Source organism: Pleuronectes platessa, chromosome 9, assembly GCF_947347685.1.
Source record: "Pleuronectes platessa chromosome 9, fPlePla1.1, whole genome shotgun sequence".
NCBI classification, from domain to species: domain Eukaryota; kingdom Metazoa; phylum Chordata; class Actinopteri; order Pleuronectiformes; family Pleuronectidae; genus Pleuronectes; species Pleuronectes platessa.
This window is the reverse complement of record NC_070634.1, coordinates 1,471,324-1,493,930: the sequence shown is the minus strand read 5'-3', so window position 1 is coordinate 1,493,930 and position 22,607 is coordinate 1,471,324. Positions and strand designations below refer to the sequence as shown.

Below are 22,607 nucleotides of genomic sequence, written 5' to 3'. Positions count from 1 at the left end.
TAATTATATTGATCTTTAAAATGTTTGCCCTTGACCTGTTGTGTATCAAGGGTCAATTCTGGGACCTCTTCACTTTTCACTCTATACATCCTTCCATTTGGCAATATCATTCAAAAGAATGATATTGCCAAATGTGAAAAGTGAAAACTTTGTTTTTATTTTGTGCTGGGAATCGATGATTGTAATGAACAATAGGAAAAAAATCTGCTCATGTTCATTCTTGTTCATGCTTACAAAAATTCACTCCCGTTGTTCTCTAAATCAAGGACACACACAAACACACAAACGTGCACACAAACACACACACACACACACACACACACACACACACACACACACACACACACACACACACACACACACACACACACACACACACACACACACACACACACACACACACACACACACACGCACACATAGACACACAGTTACCTGCAGTGAACAGTGATTGGTCCATCTTGTCCAAACTGCTCCTTAGTTTTATGGACCTGGCCGATAAAGTCAATGAATCCCTCCCCAGTTTTTGGCACTCCTTGCTCTGGCCAGCCAGTGAACTGGAACTGCCTGATGGTCCTCGACTGTCCATCCTGGCAAACATACAGGACAAGGACACTGTAAATAGCTCAAACACAACTTTACAGCCCCCTCCTGTTAGATGCGGCAGAGACCAGTGTGAGGTTAATAAAGTTTTACTATACTGTTAACCATCATTTTAATAATTCAGACTGGAGTTTTACCTCCAGAACACTGGGTTTTGATTGTCAAATACGATAAAGCGGGTACAATTTCACATCATATTCTGTATTTTCAAATAAAATTGACAACACAAAAGAACAACAATTTTTTTTTAAAAATTGCATTTACCTTTACAATGCTCCTCACTGCCTATTATACAAGAAATAACCAAACCATGTATCCAAAGAGACACTAGATTCATGGAACTACATAAAACCTGCCCTAAAATGTGCAGTGAACCTTTGACATTGATTCTTCAGCATTGATCTTTTTATGGCCCACTTTGTTATGAAGACTGTATTGTACTGTCTCAAAGTGAAAAAGTAGTTTAATTATACATTTCTTGTATATCCTGTAAGTTAACCAAAGTAAATTATAATATATTTGGTATATTCCTTATTTGCTACTGTTACGTAAAATCATTGTAATATCCTTCCACCTATAATTGCTTAAAGGGGACATATTATGAAAATTCCACTTTTGTAGTGCTTCTACACATTAATTTGGGTATCTCGCATGTCTACCGTCCCAAAAACTGGGAAAAGGTAAAAAGGCTGTGATTGGTCTGCTATCTCATCCTTTCCGGAGTCGCATTTCCGGTTTCATGCCACATAATACCGGCAGAAACAACGGAAGATTTAGAAGAACGAATATGGACAAAATAGAAGAGCGTTAGGCACACCGGAAGCGGAAGCAACACCAAAGCGTGGCGTAAACGCTAATCCCTAGCGTGCCGGCACTTGGCTGTTCACACCGGACGCTGAAGCGCCGGGCAGCGCTAATAATATCACCCATTGATCCAGTAGTATAAAAGCATATACTTACTTGTTGCTCCAACATTAAGCAACAGCGTCCCAACATTTGTCTTTTTTAGTGTTGTCTTTATACAACATGTTCCGAGGATCATACAATCTGAGGAGGGCTGTTTTAGACAGGGTAAAAAGGGTGCTGTTTTAAATTATCCGTGTTTTATTTTGACCAAAATATGTTACAAACATTTCATTAAGACCCCAAGGAACCATATCAACTGTGGTAAAATGGGCATACGATGGGTCCATCTAACCCTCTGTGGTCTCCATCTAACTTCCATTCAAAATATAGAATCCCCTATGTAAACAACTTTAATGTGAATATGGCTGCTTTTAAAAAATATTTAAAATTGTTGTAGTGTGTTTGTTGTTTTGAGCCTCATCAGGGGTTTTTAAGTGACTGCCTTACTTTGATAATTCTGGTTGATTTGAGTTAGAGATCTTTTTTATTCTCCCAATCAATCGCATAATGAATAAGACAAAACTCAGATGTACAACAAATTTATGTGTGAAATGAATTTCACGCATGCTTGCGTGCCCTATTGATTCAAAAGTGCCCCAATGTGCAGTCCCTGAACGTTTAACAAAAGAAAGTTAGCTATTTTGGATTAAGTGGTATTTCTTTGTGATTTACACACATCGTATTTCGACCCACTTCAAATTTGCTGGGTGCAATCTTCAAAATTGATGATGAAAAGTTGAACTCTTCGTGAGTTTTTCTCTGTGGTGTCTAATTTCTAGGTTTTGCCATGAAAGAGGAAGTTGTTGTAACTTCAGTGTACATTATCCAATCGGCACCAAACTTCACATCTTTGATTAAAGTCCTGGCCTGAACACATCTACATGCAGATATTCATGCTTTGTGTGAGGTCACCACTTGAGTTCACTAAGGGTTAGTGAGAGCTTTAAAGTGCAGACAACCTTTCAAACTTTATGTTTCATGGAGTTCATCATCACTGCTGTGCGCAGCAGGTATGAACCTCCTAAGTGTAATGGGGTTGATTCTACATAAAATTATCAGATGACTGTAGCTAAAACAGGATAATTTTTGCTGTCTGAATATAATTTCTTCCATAGCTTTCAATAAATATTTTCTTTTATTTATTCAATTAATTTATTTTATTAATATATGTTTATATGTAATGGTTGATGAAAGATCACAGCTCTTATTTCACAGAAAGAATGGCGTTGCCTATAGAACATGGGGAGCGGGGGGGGGGGGGGGGGGGGGGGGAATTATTGGTAACTGGTAACACTCTCCCTCTCTCTCCTTCTCTCCACTGCTGATGTGTAGTGTGTTGTGGGGGCAGCAGGTGTGGACGCCAAGTGTTTGTTGGGAGCCCAGAGCACAGCTGTGGGTGTGTGAGTGTGAAGTACATGCAATTACACAGGACAAAGTGGCAGATTTCTGATTTAAATGTGTGCAGGGAGGCCGTTTGTACAGCATCAACAAATGTGTGGTAAACACACAGACCAAATGATAACATGCTAAATACACAGAAGAAAAAAGGAACCTTGGCATGCAATGAAAGTGTCACTCTGCTAGCAGGTTATAAAATAATGGCCTTAGTGGCGTCAATTTCCTTTCCAGGTAAAGTTAGCTAAGCTGAAGCCAAATTTCTGACAGCGCCTGATGGAACAACAACAAAGCCTTCCTGAGGTGAACTTACCCTGGCATCTGTGACTTTGAACTCTCTTAGGATGTACTGAGGCATGTTGTACTCAGCCATTGGGTCCACAACAAAGTACTGGTAGCGCGCAGAACGCTCGGCAGGCCAGTACTGATGGCACTTTTCCTAAAGAATGAAAAGAGAAGACAAATCCCGACATGGTGCATTTAAGCAGGACATAAAAGAAGACTGTATGACAAGGCAACAGATTCATGTTGTGCAAGCAACAGTTGTTCAGGTACAAAAGAGGTGAGGGCAAGTTTAGATTAACCTGTAAAAAATAAGCTGTTGGGGCCCCAAACTCTGTGTCATTGCATATGCACACTGTCACAGCAGTAACATTCATTACTTGTACTGCATTTATGTCATTATTTTTCTATAGATAAAATTTTGAAATACTTTAAACTGGGTGCTTTTAGAGCCCCTCTTTGCTTGGGGCCCCAGGCCAGATTTCCATTTTACTTAGTCCAACTATGAGTAAGTGAGATGGTTTTGCAGTAAATGTGTTATTTACATACAGTATGTAAATAGGAAAAGGAATATGTATTGGAGAGTTTGGTCTGAACTACCTTCTTTAATGAGATGTAGAGTACATACACATGGCAGAAGGCTTTGCTATAGCTAATGATACAAATACATGATATACTAAGAGCCGCTCAGAAACTGGACTTAGGCTCATGTGGTGTGCTCTCATCTCTTTCCTGCATGTAATATAAAATGACAAGCAGATGGTGGATTGTGGTGCTCTGACACTACTTGGCTTAGTGTGACTGCTGATATGATGGACATGGAGTGATGGATGAAGTACTAATATCTGTCTTTGCTGCTGCTTTCTATTCCATACATATTGATGAAGGACTTTGTACACTGTGTATGTAATAATGTGTACATGATACAATTCAGGGATGATGAATTGAGCATATTTGTGTGACAACATGCTCATGTTATCAATCATCAATAAAATTGTATTTGTTTTGACAATTTTCATATATGCCTCTTATTTATAGGCCAGGTCCAATACTTTTGTTAAGCATTGGTCCACATACGTGAATGGTTAAACTGTACTGTAAAGCTTTGAGTATTCATAGTAAAAGTGTATGTGCAAACAAAAGCCAAAAGTGGCGAATGCAAGAAAATAATGAAATTTATAAAACCAGTACATTTAATGTGTTGACACAATTTCAGGCTTAAATTTTTGTCAATTTTATGTGATATCGGTTCACACTCAATGACAGGTGTAAGGTGTGACTGTGATGTTTTACCCTTCCCATCTCACGGAGCTTGGTGAGCATCACTATAATGGTGGAGTTGTGTTCCCACAACATTCTCCAAAAGTCCTCTGAGGTCTTAGCTAACGGACCCTGGGTGGCCATGTATGCTTTCTGCTGCCTGCAAATTAGAACAGAGTCTGTGATTACTCCTCAGGATTCAGCAGCACTGCTCCTATTTGGATTAAATTTAAGCTTCCTTCCTTTTCAGCCCAAGTGGTGGTTGCAGCCTGACATCATACTGTAAAAAAAATACAGGTTATGGCAGATGAATGATGCTTATGTCCTAAATTATAAAAAAGCATAAGTTTTTTAACTAATGTCTTTCAAAAGCTGTTTTCTCCAGGACAAGAGAATCAGGTCCAGACATTATCTGTCCAGCACAACTGGAGACTGTCTGTGTGACGTGAGTTCACAGAAATATTCTTTTTGGTGGTTGCCAAATTTGCCAGGCTGCATTTATTGCCATTTCCCAACAACAAACACACACGCAGAAGCAGCAGGAGTTACTCTACGCCACATCCCATTTAAATAGCTTCAATGACATACCATAACTGTTGAATGCAGCAATCAGGTGTTTTTAATAAAATGTTGTGCAACCTCAACAATAGATTTGATGAGTTAGCTGTTATTTTAATTGGATTGCTTTAGCACAGAGCCTTTTTAACAGCACTGTTAAAAAGGCTCTCCACTGGAGAATGCAAAGGACACTACCACTAGGTAGCAGTGTTGAGCCATGCAGCACACGGCTCAGGTTATTCTCTCCAACCTGTGTGCCTCAGTGACTCAAGTGACATGAAATGCTCTTGATTTGTGTTTGCTGGGGATGACTGGAGGAACTGTTGTTTGTCTGTCAGCCCCTGTCCTATGGATGTTATTTGAACAGTTCATAAAACAACAAGCAAACGTAAAAGCTGCTGCTGTATGTTATTGGAGCTGCAGCACCTGGTTGTTCTGTTACTTGTGCCTAAGCACTGTGGAATGATTAGGGGGGAACTGGCCAACAGCTGAGGACCATGCCTACGTTTGTTTAAGTTCAGATGTGGAAGGTTGAATATGATAATTGCATCATTAGTGACCTCTGTGCAATCAAGCCAACAAATAGTGCAGCTGCTAATACAACCCCAAAACATTAACCAGTTTTAACCAGCTAATGTTCCGATATAATTAAAAATATATACAGTATCATACTGAAAAGGAAGATAAAAGTCTGATTAAAGGACATGTCTGTCTTATATGTGTCTGTGAGAAGGGCAAAAGCAAAAAGGGTTTTCCCTCCGGAGCAGTACAAGTCATTAGGCATCTATTCAAGAAAGTTCTTACTTCAACTCTGACCCACTATACTTACTGTAGCTGTGTGAACACAGTTTTCCTGAAGGACTGAAAGCCACATTTCAGGTGCACTCACTTTCAGTTTGATCACCAATTGATGCTTTACATCATTCGTATAAAGGAATAACCAATTGGAACAATAGCCAGACTAAAGAAGAAGAATACAACATGTTCATAGATGAACAGAAAAATATTCCTTCAGTCACGTAAAAAACAATCAACAGTGTCACAGTTGCAAATTTTAATAGGCTCCTCTATAGGGAGCCATTAGAGAGAGCTATAAAAGATAATACATTGTTTAAGAAGGGAGTTCTTTAGATTTTGCATCATCATGGACAGGCACTGAGTTGACTCCAGTTGATACACTGAGAGGCAGTGAAACCCTGGACTGTGTCAGCTGCCAGAGAACAGGTTCACCTCTTCACTCATTAGTGCTGGAGCTGCTCAACACATTCTGTTTGGCAGTAGTTCAACCATCCACAGACAGTTGCCCTATAAACCGTCACCTCTGTGTGGCCCAGTGTTTCCCATTCTGCATTGTGGTTCACATTTCTTTCAGCTCACCTTTATAAAATACTAATAATACTCACTTGTATCCATCGATGAAGCTGCCGTTGATGTAGTCTGAGCCCTCCACCCCTCTTATTGGCTGTAGGCAGATGCGGGTGGACTCAAAAGGCATGATGTTCACCAGGCGGGTCTTGAACTTGTTACATGGTAGGTTGGCACTGATGAATCTTGAGGTATGCGCTTTTGAGTTGGCTAGTTTCTGAGGAGACAGAGCGGAAGATTCATCTGTCTCTGATGTTCAGCGGACACCTGATCAGTCTCTGCTATCTGCCTCAACTAATTTAAAGTGCTAATACAATCAGTTGGTGAACAAGGTTGTTAAAGGGCATAGGGTGTGGACACTTATTGATGCATATCAATTATGCACTGTAAGTTGATTTTCTTTATTCACTGACATCATAAACACGTCTGATGCTGTGGTGTGTTAAAAGTCATTGTGAATACAAGTCAAAACAGATCCACTCATATTTACTGTGAGATGAAGTAGACAAGCTGCTACATAAGCATGAACCACTAAGGAGAAGATAACTTTTTGAATCCCTACTAAGTGTGTTTTTCTTTTTTGTTGCTAATGTGATAGCTTTGCTTGAAAGGGCAAGTGTCAAGATGCAAGTCGTTGTGAAAGAAATACACAGCGGCCTAATTATTGCATAGCAAGCAGTTTGGGATAGTGGAGTGCTGCAGCCTATCCCCCGACAACCTAACCCAGTAGGAGCATATCTTCAGGCTGTCAGACGTCACTCTTCATCACTCTTACAGCCTTTGCCTCTCCTCCTGTCATCGGGAGCTCAGAGGTTAAGCTCTCAAAGAATTCATCTCAGTTACACAAGCTGAAGATAGAAATCACTCATCTTCCCTAGCTTCCACTACATAATTACATTACATTACATCATTTAGCTGACGCTTTTATCCAAAGCGACTTCAGCACTTCAACACTCAGCATTTATGAGGGGCCATTTAGGGGTTCAGTATCTTGCCAAGGACACTTAGGCAGATGGGATAGAGTGGGATTCGAACCGGCAACCTTCTTGTTGCAGAACACCCGCTTTATCCCCTAGGCCACGCTCTCAATCAAACAGCCCCCCCCCCCACACACACTTCATAGTGCACTTTCATGATGTTGAATACTTCACGGACACTGACATTAAAAAGTGGCCAAAATGGATGTTATTGCACAGACGGTGGGTGTATATCAGTGATTTTCAACCTTTTTTGAGCCGCGGCACATTTTTTACATTTACAAAATCCTGGGGCACACCACCAACCAAAATGACACAAATGACACTCTATGGCCTAACACAGTACATATAATACATATAGTTATAGATAGTATAAATCAGCTGCTAGGCGCCAGCTGAGGCGCACCGCCGGAGGGGGCCCCCCGCGCGAACGGAGGGTTTCCTCAGCGGGCGCCGTAGCTGAGGTGATTCGCGAGAAGGGCCCGACACGCGTCCAGAGTCGCTGCCGCCGACCGCCGTACCCGGTCCCCTCCAACTGGCGACGGACACCGCCCCGCAGAGGGCGACGGGACGACTGCTCCCCCAGCCGCGGCACGTGCCCAGCGGTTTAACCACAAATACCAATGAACATCGGCCAATGATATCGGTGAAAGTCAAGTTTATTACAGATGTGCTGATGTCGGTAAACGAGGCGAATATCGGCCGCTACCAATGTTCGGCCGATACATCGGTGCAACACTAGATATTACCGTACTTTCCGGACTATTAGCCGCACCTGAATATAAGCCGCAGAAGCTAAATTGCATGATTTGTACATATACAAGCCGCACCGGACTATAAGCCGCAGGTTTTTTATGTTTACCGTAATTACCATATGGTTCGTGCACAGAGGGGATTGTCGGGAAAGATGTAACTGTTTGGGGAAGCTCCCATTTATTAAAATTTCAACAAAAGTTGCATATATGCATAACGTTTTCAAGCATTTAGTGCAATAGTAGCTACAGAACATATAAAGCTACAACAACAAATAAAGTGCCTGTAACACGACAGTAAGTCTAAATTGCAGTAACACAACTGCTTAAAATATACGGTTATCAGCCTACCAGAAAAGTTATTACCATAATCCTCCTCTTCATCTTCATCAACAAACAAAGTGCCTGTTACACGACAGTAAACCTAAAATTGCAGTAGCACGGTTGCTTAAAATACGTCATTACCGTAACCCTCCTCTTCATATTTGGTGAAGTACATGGCTGTAACCAGAAAAGTCAAGTCATTAATCCTCATCTTCGTCTTCTTCCTCCGTACTAAAACCACAAAAGTCCTCATCTTCAGTGTCTGAAACAAACAGGTTCAGGGCGTCGTCAGCCACTCTCCCCTCTCTTTCGATGTCGCTCTCAAAACCAACGAACTCCTCTTCGTCACTGTCGGAATCGAACAGCCTCTGAAAAGCCTCAGGTGTGGCGGCGTCCTCCTCTCCATCACGCAGCAGTCCAGCCTTTCTGAACCCGTTGGTGATTGTGGATTTTTTCACACTCCTCCACGCCATCAGGATCCACTCGCAAACTTGTGCGAAAGTGGCTTTTCTCATGCGACCCGTTTTGGTAAACGATTTATCGCCGCTCGTCATCCACGCCTCCCACTGAACGCGTAGTGCCACTTTGAACGCACGATTAACACTGATGTCGAGTGGCTGCAAATGCTTTGTTGTGCCCCCAGGAATCACAGCCGGAACGGAGTTTGTGCTCTTGATGGCTGCTTTAACCGAATCTGTTATATGCGCCCTCATACTGTCCAAAACGAGCAAAGCTTTTTTTTGCCGAAAGTATCCTCCAGGGCGTTTAACATAGCACTCATTCAGCCACTCCTTCATTACGCTTTCCATCATCCACCCTTTCTTGTTGACTTTAAAAGAGATGCCGTTTGGGATCTTTTCTTTTGGCATTGTAGACCTCTTAAAAATCACCATTGGCGGAAGCTTCACTCCAGATGCTGTGCAGCCAAGAACACAAGTGAAATTTGTTCGCTCGTGTCCGGTGGTTCTCAACGTGACGGACGATTCACCTTTCTTGTTAACAGTCCTAGTGAGAGGCAGGTCAAATGTTAATGGCACTTCATCCATATTTATGATCTGGTCCGGTCCAATGGAATATTCCTCTATCTTTCTTTGTGTGAATTCGCCGAAGTTTGTTATTCTTTCCTGGTAGTCGGGAGGGAGTTGCTGGCACACAGTCGTCCGCGCCCTGATAGACAGTCCCTTTCGCTTCATAAATCTGAAACACCAGGATGGTCCACCTCTAAAATGTTCAATTTTCATTTCGGTGGCGACTGTTTTGGCCTTCAGTCGGATCTGCACGGTGGAAACACCTCGGCCGTCTGTTCTTTGTGTGTTCACCCAATCTTCGAGAACGTCTTCAAGTTCGGGCCATTTGCTTTTGTGACCTCTGAAAGCTTTTTTTGACTTTTTGCACTGAGACAATTCTTCCTGTTGGCGTCTCCAACGTCTCACCATTGACTCGTTGATTCCAAGGTTACGTGCAGCGGTTCTATTTCCTTCGTTTACTGCCAAATTGACTGCCTTTAACTTAAAAGCTGCATCATATGCATTTCTACGTTTGTTTTCCATAATGAGGGTGTCTCACAAACTGTCTTGCGCTCGCAATGTCCGTCTTTCTCGCTGTCGTTCTGTCTCGTACCACTGTCGCGTGTTGAAGCAAATGTGACGTCAACATGGTGGATGGTAAAATCCATGGATTTAGGTATCCCCCCAGTGGCCGTTAGCTGTAAAAATCCATAGACAAGCCGCACTGTTATATAAGCCGCAGGGTCGAAAAATGGGGAAAAAGTCGCGGCTTATAGTCCGAAAAGTACGGTAGATAATTTCCCACGGCACACCTGACGATCTCTCACAGGACACTGGTTGAAAATCAGTGGTGTATATCATTCTTATATTTGATTATTACTTGGATTCTTCACTCACTTCACCCATTCAATGTTAGCAGATGGGACACAGACCACACAACAAATCTAAGTAAAAGGAATCTACCTTTTTCCTCAAAAGATGATGTCTTTGGTTCAACTTTTGACGTTTCTGATTAGTGTAGTTTTACCACTAATGTCTAGCCTGGTGAGACAAAGCTGAAATGTCTGCTCTCAAAAGACTCTTTATAATCAGTATCAGGTTAGCAACATTTATTAAGATAGCATAATGACATAGAAGATGGAAACAGTTTTGACCGAAGGTGATGCTCACCGAGTCAACAAAACCATCAAACCAAAACATGAAGAGGCATTTCCTGCTCTCACTTTCTGACTTTTGTGATTTGTTTACAAAAACTTTAGAAAAAGTTTAACTTCTATTCTTTATTTAAATGACAGAAAAGTACAAAATTATGTTATTTCATGATGATGTTGTTTCCCAAGTTATTGCTACACATTCAAATAACACCTGTTCTAAGATCAGATCTTTTGTTATACTTTCCCACAACATGGCAAGGACAGAATATTAGCTGTTGAATGAAAAACACAATGACAAGCAAAAGGTACCTTGAACTCCAGTTCCATGGTGGTGACGGTCTCTCCAGGGGGGGTGTGGGTGAGCTTCTGGATGTGGGCATAGAGGCTGCGTGCAGGGACTTCTGTATTGCCGCATATTGCAGCCTCTAGCAGGGCCTCGTGGATGAATATGTACTGCTCCTCTGTCTGCACCATGTAGTTCCTCTGAGCTCGCATACACGTTACATGACCATAAATGTCCACGGACTTCTCATATTTCATCCTCTCCAGCATGGCTTCAATCACAATGAGGCAGCCTGTCCGCCCGACACCAGCACTGACAGAGCACAGAAAGAAATGTAAATCTAATCCTAACTCATCAAAGTATTTCAAGCAGAAGAATGAACATTAGTTAAAGCAAGACAGCTACTTTTGAGAGTGAAAACGTTCATCTTACAAATATCAACAAATACTGCACTGCTGCTACACAGTTGCACACCTCTAACCAGCTAGTGCAGTTTCCCTCAACATAATTTGTTTTCCAGATTAATTTAAGGTCACTATGACCTTTACCTTTGACCACTGAAATGTAATCACTTCATCTTTGAGTCAAAGTGACAATTGATAAAGTTAAAAAATTCACTCAAGGCAGTCTGGAGGTATTACATTCAAGAGGGCAAACACATGTTTTATGAGGCCACTGTGACCATCTACTTTCTTACCTACATACAAGTGACCAGTCAGGGTTTCAGAACAAACCCCTGGATGTCACAGGAAATGGGATTTCATGTTTGATGCTCCGACACACACTTTGTTTGAGGCATATTAACGGCCTTTGTGTTTATACGAAAAACATTTACCTGCAGTGAACCACCATTGGTCCAGCGTCTGGAGGGTTACAGGCCCCGACTCTGCGAAGAAAGGCCAACGTTGAAGTGGGATAATCAGGCACTCCATGGTCAGGCCATGCCATGAACTGGAACTGTCTGACGTCTCTCTTCTCACTTGAGCCATTCTGTTCAAGCACACGCACGTACAAACACACGCACGTACAAACACACAAACACACACAGGTTTACTATACATCACAAATGCATTCTGAACAGCCCTCCAAACCCTAAACAGAACCCTATTCCAACAGTCCTTCATGAATTACTACACTTGTACAGTCCTATCAACTATTATTTGTATCTACAGTATAGCTACAGTCATTTATATGCAAGCCACAGTCCCCACTTTTTCTCCATTCAAGTGGAAATCTTAGATTGCGGGCTTCACATGTCTGGTACAGGTACTGTTTGTCATTCAGAAATGAGAGAATGTTAATGGAAGGAGCTGAGTGATTGTTTGGTTTGTGTGTGAGAGCAGTGTTGAGTTAGATGACAGCAGAGGAAACTGTTTTTTTCTCTCACAGTGATTGATTTAGAAGGCCATTTTATCATTGCAGCCTGATACTAGAAACCTCTTGCAGGAGTATAACAGTCCATAGTGCATAGTTAATCTTGAAAACTTTGTGTTAATCCTAAAAGATTTATCTGCAATTAAGCTTATGTTCATCCATGATCAATCATGATTCTTTTATATATGTTTGAACAATTTACTGAACTGGTGTAAAAAAGCTATTTCAGAGGTCTGTTTAACAATCAACACAAGCTACAGACCCAACTTCAAATCTTTTCAAAATAAAATCTCTGTAATTGTGCTTGATATGAAGAATTCTAGCAACAAATGCATGTTGTGATTTTACTCTGACTTGAATTTTGTTGCAATGATACAGCAACCGTTATATAATTAATGTCTGCGTCAGTTCATTATGGTAACATTACAAACATGAAATTATCAAATTCATGTGGTGGGAAAGATATTATTGCTGGTGGGCCAGTTTTGGACCATGGGCCACCAGTTGCTGACCATTGTTGTAAGTTATCTGAGGGCATATAACAGGACGTGTTCAATTCCATCCGCAAAATACCTTTTAAGGCATGCATGCCAACATTTAACCAAATTTGACACTGTACTTCCATAGGGCCTCAACAATACACATGAAAAGTGTGTAGTTGATAGGATGAAGGGTTCACGAAATGTGCGAGCCACAAACACACAAAAAGACAGAGATTTCTGGTTAGAAATCTTTTAGTAGACAGAAGATAGACAGAAGACAGTAGACAGACGATTAGTAGACAGAAGATAGATGTACCAAGGTGCTTTAGTGCTGTCTCAGATCCCTGTCCTTCCTCTGCTGAACAGAACAAAGTTCTCACCTTATAGAGGGCAAATGTGCGTACGCTGTAGGTAGCAAGCTCTACAGTCTCCAACATGGTCACCCGAATCATCCCAAATGTCTCTGTGCCTCGACTGGGCCAATACTGGTCACACTTCACCTACACAAAGACACATAAAAAATAGTGTTACTGTTGAAATTAGAAAAGGAGTGGCTAGAAACCTTGGGTTAGGGTTAGGGTTAACCCTAACCCTAAACCACTGTGGTGACCCCCCTCACCATCCCCATAAAGTCCCCATAAATTGAACACATTAGGTTGTCTTTTACTTCTTAATAATAATATATATATATATATATATATATATTATTATTTATAGTTCAGAGTAAATTATATATATATATATATATATATATATATATATATATGTTTGTAAATTTCTCTTGGAAAATTTTGCATCAAGTTTTCTTTCCTTTACCCTGATGGTGACCTGACAGGCACACAGCCATAGGGGATGTCCTATTTTAAATCATCGTCTTTTATCAAAAACAAAATTAATAAGTAAATTTCTTTCATGAGAATATGTATCTAACTGGTCCATGTGAAACAATCACTTCTTTGTTTGCACAAAACGCCAGCTAATGGTGAGGTAAATTTGAAGTGATGATGGGGCTTCCCAGTAGGAGGCATCACTTGTTGTTTAGTTTCATTTTTGAATGTAAGGGATGCATGAGTTGGTGGTATGGTCACAGTCAGTCAGGAAAGACAGTGGTCAGAGAGTAAAATCATAGATATTTATGAACAACTTATAACCACATCATTAATTTATAGTGTCTCCCAATCGTTCCACCACTAACTAATGATAACCAAATAATGATATGCTGTTTTTTATTTTATTATTTTATTTGCCTTTATTTAACCAGGTCGGTCCCGTTGAGATACAATGACCTCTTTTCCAAGGGAAGCCTGGCCAAGACAGCAGCATACAAAAAATGTCAACAGTCACAAGACACACAAAAATCACATAACACAGATCAAAGATAAGTTCCCTGATCCCTTAAGATGTTTGACGGTCATCAGCAGCAGCTATTATCCTGGTCACAGGTCAGAGACATCTAATATGTCCCGCACCTTTGGTTGAACTACAGACTGCTGTTACTGACTGTGGCACAAGCCTGATGGTCTCTGTCACAAATAATGGCCAGCTGCAGTTCTGCCATTTGCTTGTGGAGTTATTGCTCTGCTAATTCGCATCTGCCATGTGACAAGCTATGAAGGCATCATGTCCACCAGCAATTGTGCCAACAATGAGCCTGACCACACCCAATTTTAGTATGAGCACGCCCATTGGTGCACATTTTTGGGGGAAAATGACAACTGCATTGTTCTGAAACTAGAAAAGACAAGTAGGCTCACCCGTGACTTTTCTTCCAGATGGGTCATCATTACAATGGTGCAGGTTCTCTGCTCCCATACCATCCTCCAGAAATCAGTCAGTGTCTCTGGCAGCGGACCTTGTGTGGCGATGTAAGCATTCTGCTTCCTGTAGCCATCGATGTAATTGGCATTAACGTAGTCGCTACCTGGAATTCCTAAAGTGAGGACCAATTTGAACAGAAAGCAAAGGAAAATGGGAGCCAATCAGAAAACAGAGGGTTTTCTATAAAGCTTTATCTCTAACTACTAGGTTTAAAATAAAGGTCTGCTGCTCTCGGTATAAAGAAACGTTTGGGATGTCCCATGCTCACCGTCCACAGGTGTGAGGATGACTCTGGAGTGGTCATAAGCGATCACATTTGCATAGCGATTCTTTGGCTTGTTGACCTCTAGGTTCGAGTGCTCCCAGGTGAACTGCTGTCCTGGATCGACAGACTGACACACAGGGATGGGGAAAGAGGCAGACACACACACAGAGAGACAGAAAGCAGGTAACCATTTATTAACCAAGTTAATGTGCCATCCTTCGCCTATCCCCTGGTCTTACAATATGAAAAGTCCAGGATGATCTGTAAGTACTCTGGATATGCACTCCTACTTTCCATTTCAGGGGTTGATATTACAGAACAGATGAGGTAATGGAAGGACAGTAATGCGGTACACTTTGGGACATAGATGACTTTTACTTTGTCCAATACGTACAAATTGCATTTCCATCAGCTGCAACCATGTGTGCAGACACTGGGCCTTTTGGAATGTGTGACAAGCTGCATGTGTTGTGGATAGCCGGGTGTAGTCATGATGTTCTTTTGGTCCAATTTTCTTTGGTGTCATCTCTCACATTCTATGTCACATGTATCTGCATATTTATCAACTTAGGAAGTGCAGTCTAGAATTTGGTGGATTTGGACATATCTTGGGCATCTTATTCACCAGCTCTGGGTTCTATGACTTTGAATAAACAGCAGCAGCTTTTAACAACCACTGTATGGCAATTTTCTGGACAAAGGGGCAGACCCAGGATTTCTTTAATAATATCTTTAACATTGTGAGATAGACTCTTTGGCAGAGTAATGCATTCTACTGGGTGTCATCCCAGTACATAGTTATTACATTTTTACTTCCAAGATGAGTTGACACAAGAGCTCCTCCTATGTTATTTGTTAAATATGTCCCATTGAGGTTTTTATAAAGAAACTGTTATGATATACTCCGTAAAACTACTCTTCTAGAAATACATATTAATAATAGCAACAGTGTTGAAGATATTTATTGCAAATGGAACAATGATATTTCAATGGTTGTGGCCACCAGGCTCAGATAAAGCAAAAAACATGATTAACTCGGGCAAACCAGCTTTTATCTATTTAATACTGATAAAGGATTGACAGAATTATTATCATGCAACAAAGCTAATTGCTATAGAGGCCATATGCTTGATTTAAAGTGGTCTCTAGTAGTCCCAAAACCCAGTAGGCTCAAACATCATATGCAGCAAGCTGTGAGATCCTCTGGCAGAACCACTTTAAACACAACCCTTATCAGCTATTCATTTCAAGCCCTGTTAGTCTCACTAGGAACTAATGGCTGGAGAGTGTATGTGTGTGTGTGTGTGCGTGTGCGTGTGAGTGTGTGTGCGTGTGTGTGTGTGTGTGTGTTACGAAAGGACCCAGTGATATTGTCTTGCAAGCCTGCAGATCAAAGTTGATTGAGAATCTGATTGCAACTGAGCATCTTACTAATCAACTATTTTCACTGACATTTGTGCTTTATTACTGATAATTTTGTAATATTCCTAGGCATTAAAATTGTGCACTGTGATGTGGTTGTATAGCTTCAGCGATACATAGTGACATGTGACATCTGGATTACACCGGGCCTGTAGCCTTTGCAGTATTTGAAAAAAATCCTGAAATTGGATGGGTGTGGTCTAAGCATTAACAATTGTTGTGACAGGGGAGCTGAAGGTTTTCCAGTTGATCTCCATTCCGACCTTTTATCCCTGGTTATGAGTTTTTTTGCGGTGACCATAACAATGTAGAGATGGCCAAGAGGAATTTACGAGAAATGGAGCAAAAATAGAGCATTGATAGGGGTTCTGTTATGGCTCAGGCGTGGATGGCTGTCACTGGAAATGCAAACTGGTATTTATTGATTTATTAATATGTATTCAGGTACCTGCTAAAAGAAACAGGATGAATGCCATAAACAGAGCATTCCGAAGGACAAAGATCCAAAACACCAAAGGTGAGAACGAGGGATATCCTTGAAAGTCAGTCACCTGATCTCAGTATGACAGTGTTGGGCAACAGCCCAGTGAAATGACCATGTGGTAGAGTCCACACAAAGGGTTGTTAAAGTGAGGCGTGGGGGCCAGGCTGAAACCAGTTCGACCAAGTTCCACATTCCAATGGACCCTTAAGTGCTCCTCTGAGTGGGGGAGCAGACATCTTCAGCATGTAAGGAGTCTCCCCCTGGTGGTGGAAAATGTCCTGGGGATCCTTTGGAACCTCTGCTGATTTCCAAGCCCCGCCCACTGAGAACGAATCCTGACAATTTAATTGGCTGATAGCCCACTGACCGATAACCCGTTCCTCAAGGAGGATGGCCATCCTCTCAGGTTAATAAATACAGGAAGACCCCAAAGATCTCTGCCCATTTCCTGCCTTCTGAAGAATTCAACAGACCCCTCCGGGTCTTCCAGATGATTTAGTTGCTAATAATCACAAACGTTTGTTCTAATTTTCATTTTCTTTTATCTTAAGTCAAAGCTTATTTTGAAAGACTATTTTTGTTTTAACCTGAAAAGGTCCCGCAACAGGAAGCTCACTTGGCAGGCCGAGTTCTCACAGACTTTCTTCCACACGATCTACAAACAGCGACAAACTGTAACATCTGTTCAGTCTGTTTGTTTGTATTCACTTCCTGTTTTATTTTGTTTTTCCGGGTTCTTGTGTCTTGTGTCTAGCTTTACTTCCTGTTGGTTTCCCCACACAACTGTACCTTGTTTGTCATTAAGCACTCCCTATTTGTACCCTATGTTTCCCCTCACCCTCTGCCAGATTGTCATTGTCTCCGTCGTGTGTACATGCTCTCCAGCTTTTTCCTCCGTGTTTTTCACCACCTGCTTTTTGACTCTACCTGGATTTATGACTTTGGCTTTTGCCTTACCCCTGAATGGACTATTAAAGTAAAGTTTGATTTTTATACTTTATCTTGCTGTCTCCCGAGCTTCAAGTCCCGGACTTGTCAAGGACCGTCACACAAACAGCTGTTCTTTCCCGCAGAAGGACGAAGCAGAATCCCGTCGAAGAAGACGAACGACGTTAAATTCCGTTCCATGAGCACGAGAAGAATTCGCTCTAATTCCGGTCCAGCCGACGCCCGCTAACAGAGGAACCAGCTCCACCGTGCTCGAGTGACCAAGACATCATTCACTTGTTTTCCGGGAATCCGCTGATCGCGCACGTATCCTGAGGTTCAACAACAAGTAGGAGGCTTTATTGGCTGGGCAGAGAACTAGTTTAAATACTTAGCTTGACATTTATTTTAGTGTATGTTTGTTTGAAGATCGCCGAATCTATTTTCAGTCCGTGTAGCACACGGCAAACCGAGACGTCACATCCGGTTCCTTTGTCTACTGTGTTTTGAAAAGAGCGCGGTAATGAGCCGGCGTCTCCTGTTTAACGTGTTACCGTCAGAGATATTGTGCGGAGATTTACATATGTTAAAAGATAAATCTCACGTAGCTGGACTGCCCGCTTCGCCGGAAGTTTGTCCCTGACGATGTTTTTAGAGCTTTTATTTCTCTCTCTCTCTTTTCTCCTAAACCTGCTTTTACACACGTCCTGACGTCCATTCACACATTTCATGTTACATGGATAAATCTAGACTAAAAGAGACTGAATACATCTCAACGCCTTTTGGCGCCAGAACCACGAGATAAGGATGTCTTTGTCTGAAACTCCTTTGTGTAACATATGTGACTGACCGCCATCTTGTCTTTGACCTCATGGCGTTGCCGAGGTCATAAACCTCCATTTTGAATCACTCTACGTAACATCATCTTGAATTCGGCCAGGCTAAGTCACCACGTGACCGCATCATTACCAGACGGACGGACGCTGTGTCATCTTTGAAATATTCGAGTTTGTTAAATGAAGAATCATTGAATAACATTAACTTTATTTCCCCTTTTTAATAAATCCTTTTGTAATTAAAGTATTTGCATTCTTTGTTTATTTGTGCATATGTATATGAATACAGCTGGATTACTATAGCCTGTGCTCGAACTTAAAACCCTTCATTGTTTATTATATAATCATTAATATTAAATATTGAGATTAATAATATAACTTTTATCACTTGAGACTGATATTTAAAGATTGACTTGTTGGTCCCTGTAAACAGGGACGTGCCCTGCGACGATAAGTAATAATTACAGATTGCATTATTCTTAATTGATAATTTTATTGTTTTCATTAATTATTTAACTATTATTAATTGCTAAACATCATTTCTAATTAATTATTTTACTATTCTTAGTTAATAGTTTTTTTTTATATAATTTTTTATTTTTAATAATCATATTTCATGATTATTAATAATTAGCCAACGTCAAATCTACTACTACTATTGCACAACAACAGCAAAATTCCACCTCTCCATATTCCACAATCTCTGCCACACAATCGCTTTTGCTCTATATCAGATTTAATCCCCATCCATACTAACACGTCTAAAAACTGCATGTCCCATGATCACTTACACTTGGCATGTGCTTGCCTGTGAAAATAGGAAGGCATGCACTTCCTGCTGGAAAGAGGAATTGTCACAGATTGCTTGAATAATATCTTGTAAGTTAAAGTAGCATTTCCAAAAACTCTGGAGTAGGATCAGTTCTCATTGTGCTTTTTATGTCAAAATACTGAAAGGCAAACTCCTCTACTGACAAGGGTAATGAGTTTATCACCTTTTTTAAATGTGTTTACCTGCTAATTTTGGTGTGAAATGGGAATGAGAGAAAATCTCCAGGAGAGATAGAGTGTCGACCAAATTTGAAAAAATAAGCCCGAAGTCATTGACAGCAAAGGCATTTCCACTGACTATGTTGATTTGGTTCAAATTCATGTGTTGCTGCTCAATTGCTTTAAAAAAAATAGTTGTTGCTTTTAATCACTGTATCTCCAACACAGTCTTTTATTTTGACATAAACCTGCTCTAATTAATGCTGAGACTTGAAAGAAATGCCGTCTACCCTAAGGCAAGCTCATCTGGTACATGGTTTGTATTTATACAGCACTTTCCTAGTCTTGATGATCATTTAAATTGCTTTACAGTAGAGGCCTGATGTTTCTAACTACTGGGAGAAAATGTGGTTCAAATCTTGTTCAAGCCCACTTCACTGATAAAGAGAAAGCTGCTAGGACCAAGGTATATCTGCCCATAGTCCCTTTAAGTGTGATTAATAACTTGTTATTTAAAATGTTGTGGTGCCTCATGAAGCAAAATACAAAGCAGCTTAGGCTGCACTTAAGCCTTGTTTGATTTTATGATATCAGGATTTGAAAACACAAGGAAGTGCTGGCTATCCATTTATTTTAAGTCCAATAGTTAGTCAATGGCCTAAAACAATCTTACATTTGCAAAATTTACTTCCACTTAAATACACTACAAAAAAAATGGTGGTTTTATATTGGTTAGCCATCATCAGCTGAAGGTGTCTCGCTCTTGACTTAGACAATCAATTATACTAAATGTCTGAATCTGGTTAAATCTCATTATAATACATTTATCTCTATATTATGGCTTCATATGAAAAATATATCAAATTGATGAGCTATACAACTACAACTTAACAGAGATCCTGACTCTCTCAAAGACTACTTCATAGTGTTGGGCAAACTCAGGCTACAGCTATCATGTTTAATGGCACCAACATGTGTTCTTCTTTGGCTGCATTGCAATCTAAATTATTTCATCCATATATTGATCTTTGGACTGTAGTGTTCCTCCATCTGATCTTAAAGAAGAAAATAAATTATTTATTTGTATTTATTCAGTGCCTACAGTTTTTTAGATGTCTGGTGTAGTTGCACATATCCACAGTTTAAAATACATAAATTTTAAAATAATATACTACACTACAGACTACAGAAGGCTGAATTATTGCCGATGGGGGATTGTGGGTTGTGTCATACAAAATTGTTACAATGTAGAGGAGAGGGGGGGATAAACAGATTTATCCTCATTTTAATGAATTGGTATTGTTGTGCAAACCCATCATGTTTCCAGAAAGATGATTCCATTTCACCAAACTGGGTAAGAAAAACAAAGCAAAGGTAGGAAAGCTGATTCAGTTGCTATTTCATAATTTATATGACACTTCATTCTGTTGTACTTAAACAGGGCACCGATCTGTCCTGGTTTATCTGCCTGGAAGTTCCCAACTTTAAGAGCAAATTACCAACCCTTGTAGGACATCAACAAACCATAATCCCTCACTGGCTTTTAAAGTAGGTAAAAGCAGTGGAATATTATTCTTAGAATGGAAGTAGAGAATTCATGCAAGCTTAGCAGCACTTTTTTTTTTTTTTTTAACCAATGCTGAACTTGGACTCTGCAATGGTAAGCCAGCTGTATATATGATTGAAACAAATAAGTGTTTCCAACATTAAACACACAAAATAACAAGAAAAATGTATCACTTAGGGTCACCTGAAATGTGTTGTGAAATGACTGTATACAATAATATTCATGTATAGTACAGCTGCTTTATCTCGACAAGAAGAAAAACACAATAAATTAATTAATTTATTTTCTTTGCCATTAAAATTGTGTTCTCATAAAAAGAAGCCTAAAATCAATAGAAAGGAGTTCTGGGGCCTCCTATATAATTGTTGCATATACACAAAATGGGCTCTGAAAGATGCTTACGCCAGTTTACACACAAAAGTTGTTCACCTCTTCACAAACTGTGACTGATTTCTACAAACATTTAGGAGACAGGTGAAACTGGAAACACAGATGCCAGTAGGTGAAAAGACCACTTTTGGATCCTTCATCGTAAACATTAAAACCAGAAGTGCTTTTTGTGCTTTTCCAGCATATATCTTCTATTTGATCCTTCAATTGTAAAAGAGCCAGTTTTAGGCATATTATGCACAGGTAATAAAAGCGATAATGAGTTGCAGAACCAATAAATAAATAATTTTGAAATAATCTCCTCACGGTGTATATAACACAAAGTATCACCTTAATTTTCAAATCGGTTTTGTATATAAAATTACTGCAGTGAGCATGACTCAGCTGTCAGGCACACAGAGCACACTGAAGACCAATTAAAAATAAATACATTGTGTTCACCTATCAAACTTCCATTTCAAAAGGATGTCCCAGGATAGAGGGACAAGATGATCAATTTGTCAAAGTGTGAAGTCCGATCGTTGTTATCATAAATACTGCGGTGACGCTTGTGCGTAATCCTACATGATGGATTCGCTGGCACTGGTAGAAGAGTATGTTAATAGAAGGATGAGGAGAAAATGAGTGTTCTGAGACCATGAAGATTTCCTGTGCCATGATGATGACTAATCATTTAAACCCCTGATTTAGATTCTCTAGATCTGTTATTTTTTATCTATGTGCTGAATTGGGTCCAGTATTAGACAGACTTGATGGGACCATTCCATCCCAGTGCAAACACAAATACTCACCCATCAGGAGTTTCTGGCAACTGGTTGTTACTTGCGGGAATTAGCTGACAAGTATGAGTTGCACTTCTTGGTCTTCTTCTCACTTCATGTGAGAGTCATTTATGTGTGGATGCAGTGTAAGGTTGATCCACGTAAATACATTTCCAGCTGGACGTGATTCAAAAAAGGATAACTGCCTTCAGGCGTGTGCCCATGATTTAACATTCGTGAATATTTTTGCCGGACATAATTTTAAGCTTTTGTACGCATGGACAATTTCAGAATGAGGGCTAAGCACTGGTTTACAAATGAGGCCCCTGTCAATGATTTAATTGACTGCTAATTTAAAATCTATTTTGTATGAATGCTAATTTACACTTGACATCTATTGCACTTCTGTCCGTCCTGGGAGAGGG

The 22,607-nt window shown here is 40.4% G+C and overlaps 1 protein-coding gene across 1 annotated transcript in view; it reads right to left on the bottom strand.

The window, feature by feature from the left end:
• The window catches only part of ptprfa (protein tyrosine phosphatase receptor type Fa), a 231,113-nt gene that overhangs the window by 2,081 nt on the left and 206,425 nt on the right, over nt 1–22,607 (bottom strand). Inside the window, 9 exon segments of the mRNA XM_053430630.1 lie at nt 436–590; nt 3,218–3,343; nt 4,480–4,606; nt 6,408–6,586; nt 10,893–11,178; nt 11,702–11,856; nt 13,103–13,222; nt 14,477–14,652; nt 14,809–14,932. Coding sequence (XP_053286605.1) covers nt 436–590; nt 3,218–3,343; nt 4,480–4,606; nt 6,408–6,586; nt 10,893–11,178; nt 11,702–11,856; nt 13,103–13,222; nt 14,477–14,652; nt 14,809–14,932 — 1,448 coding nt within the window.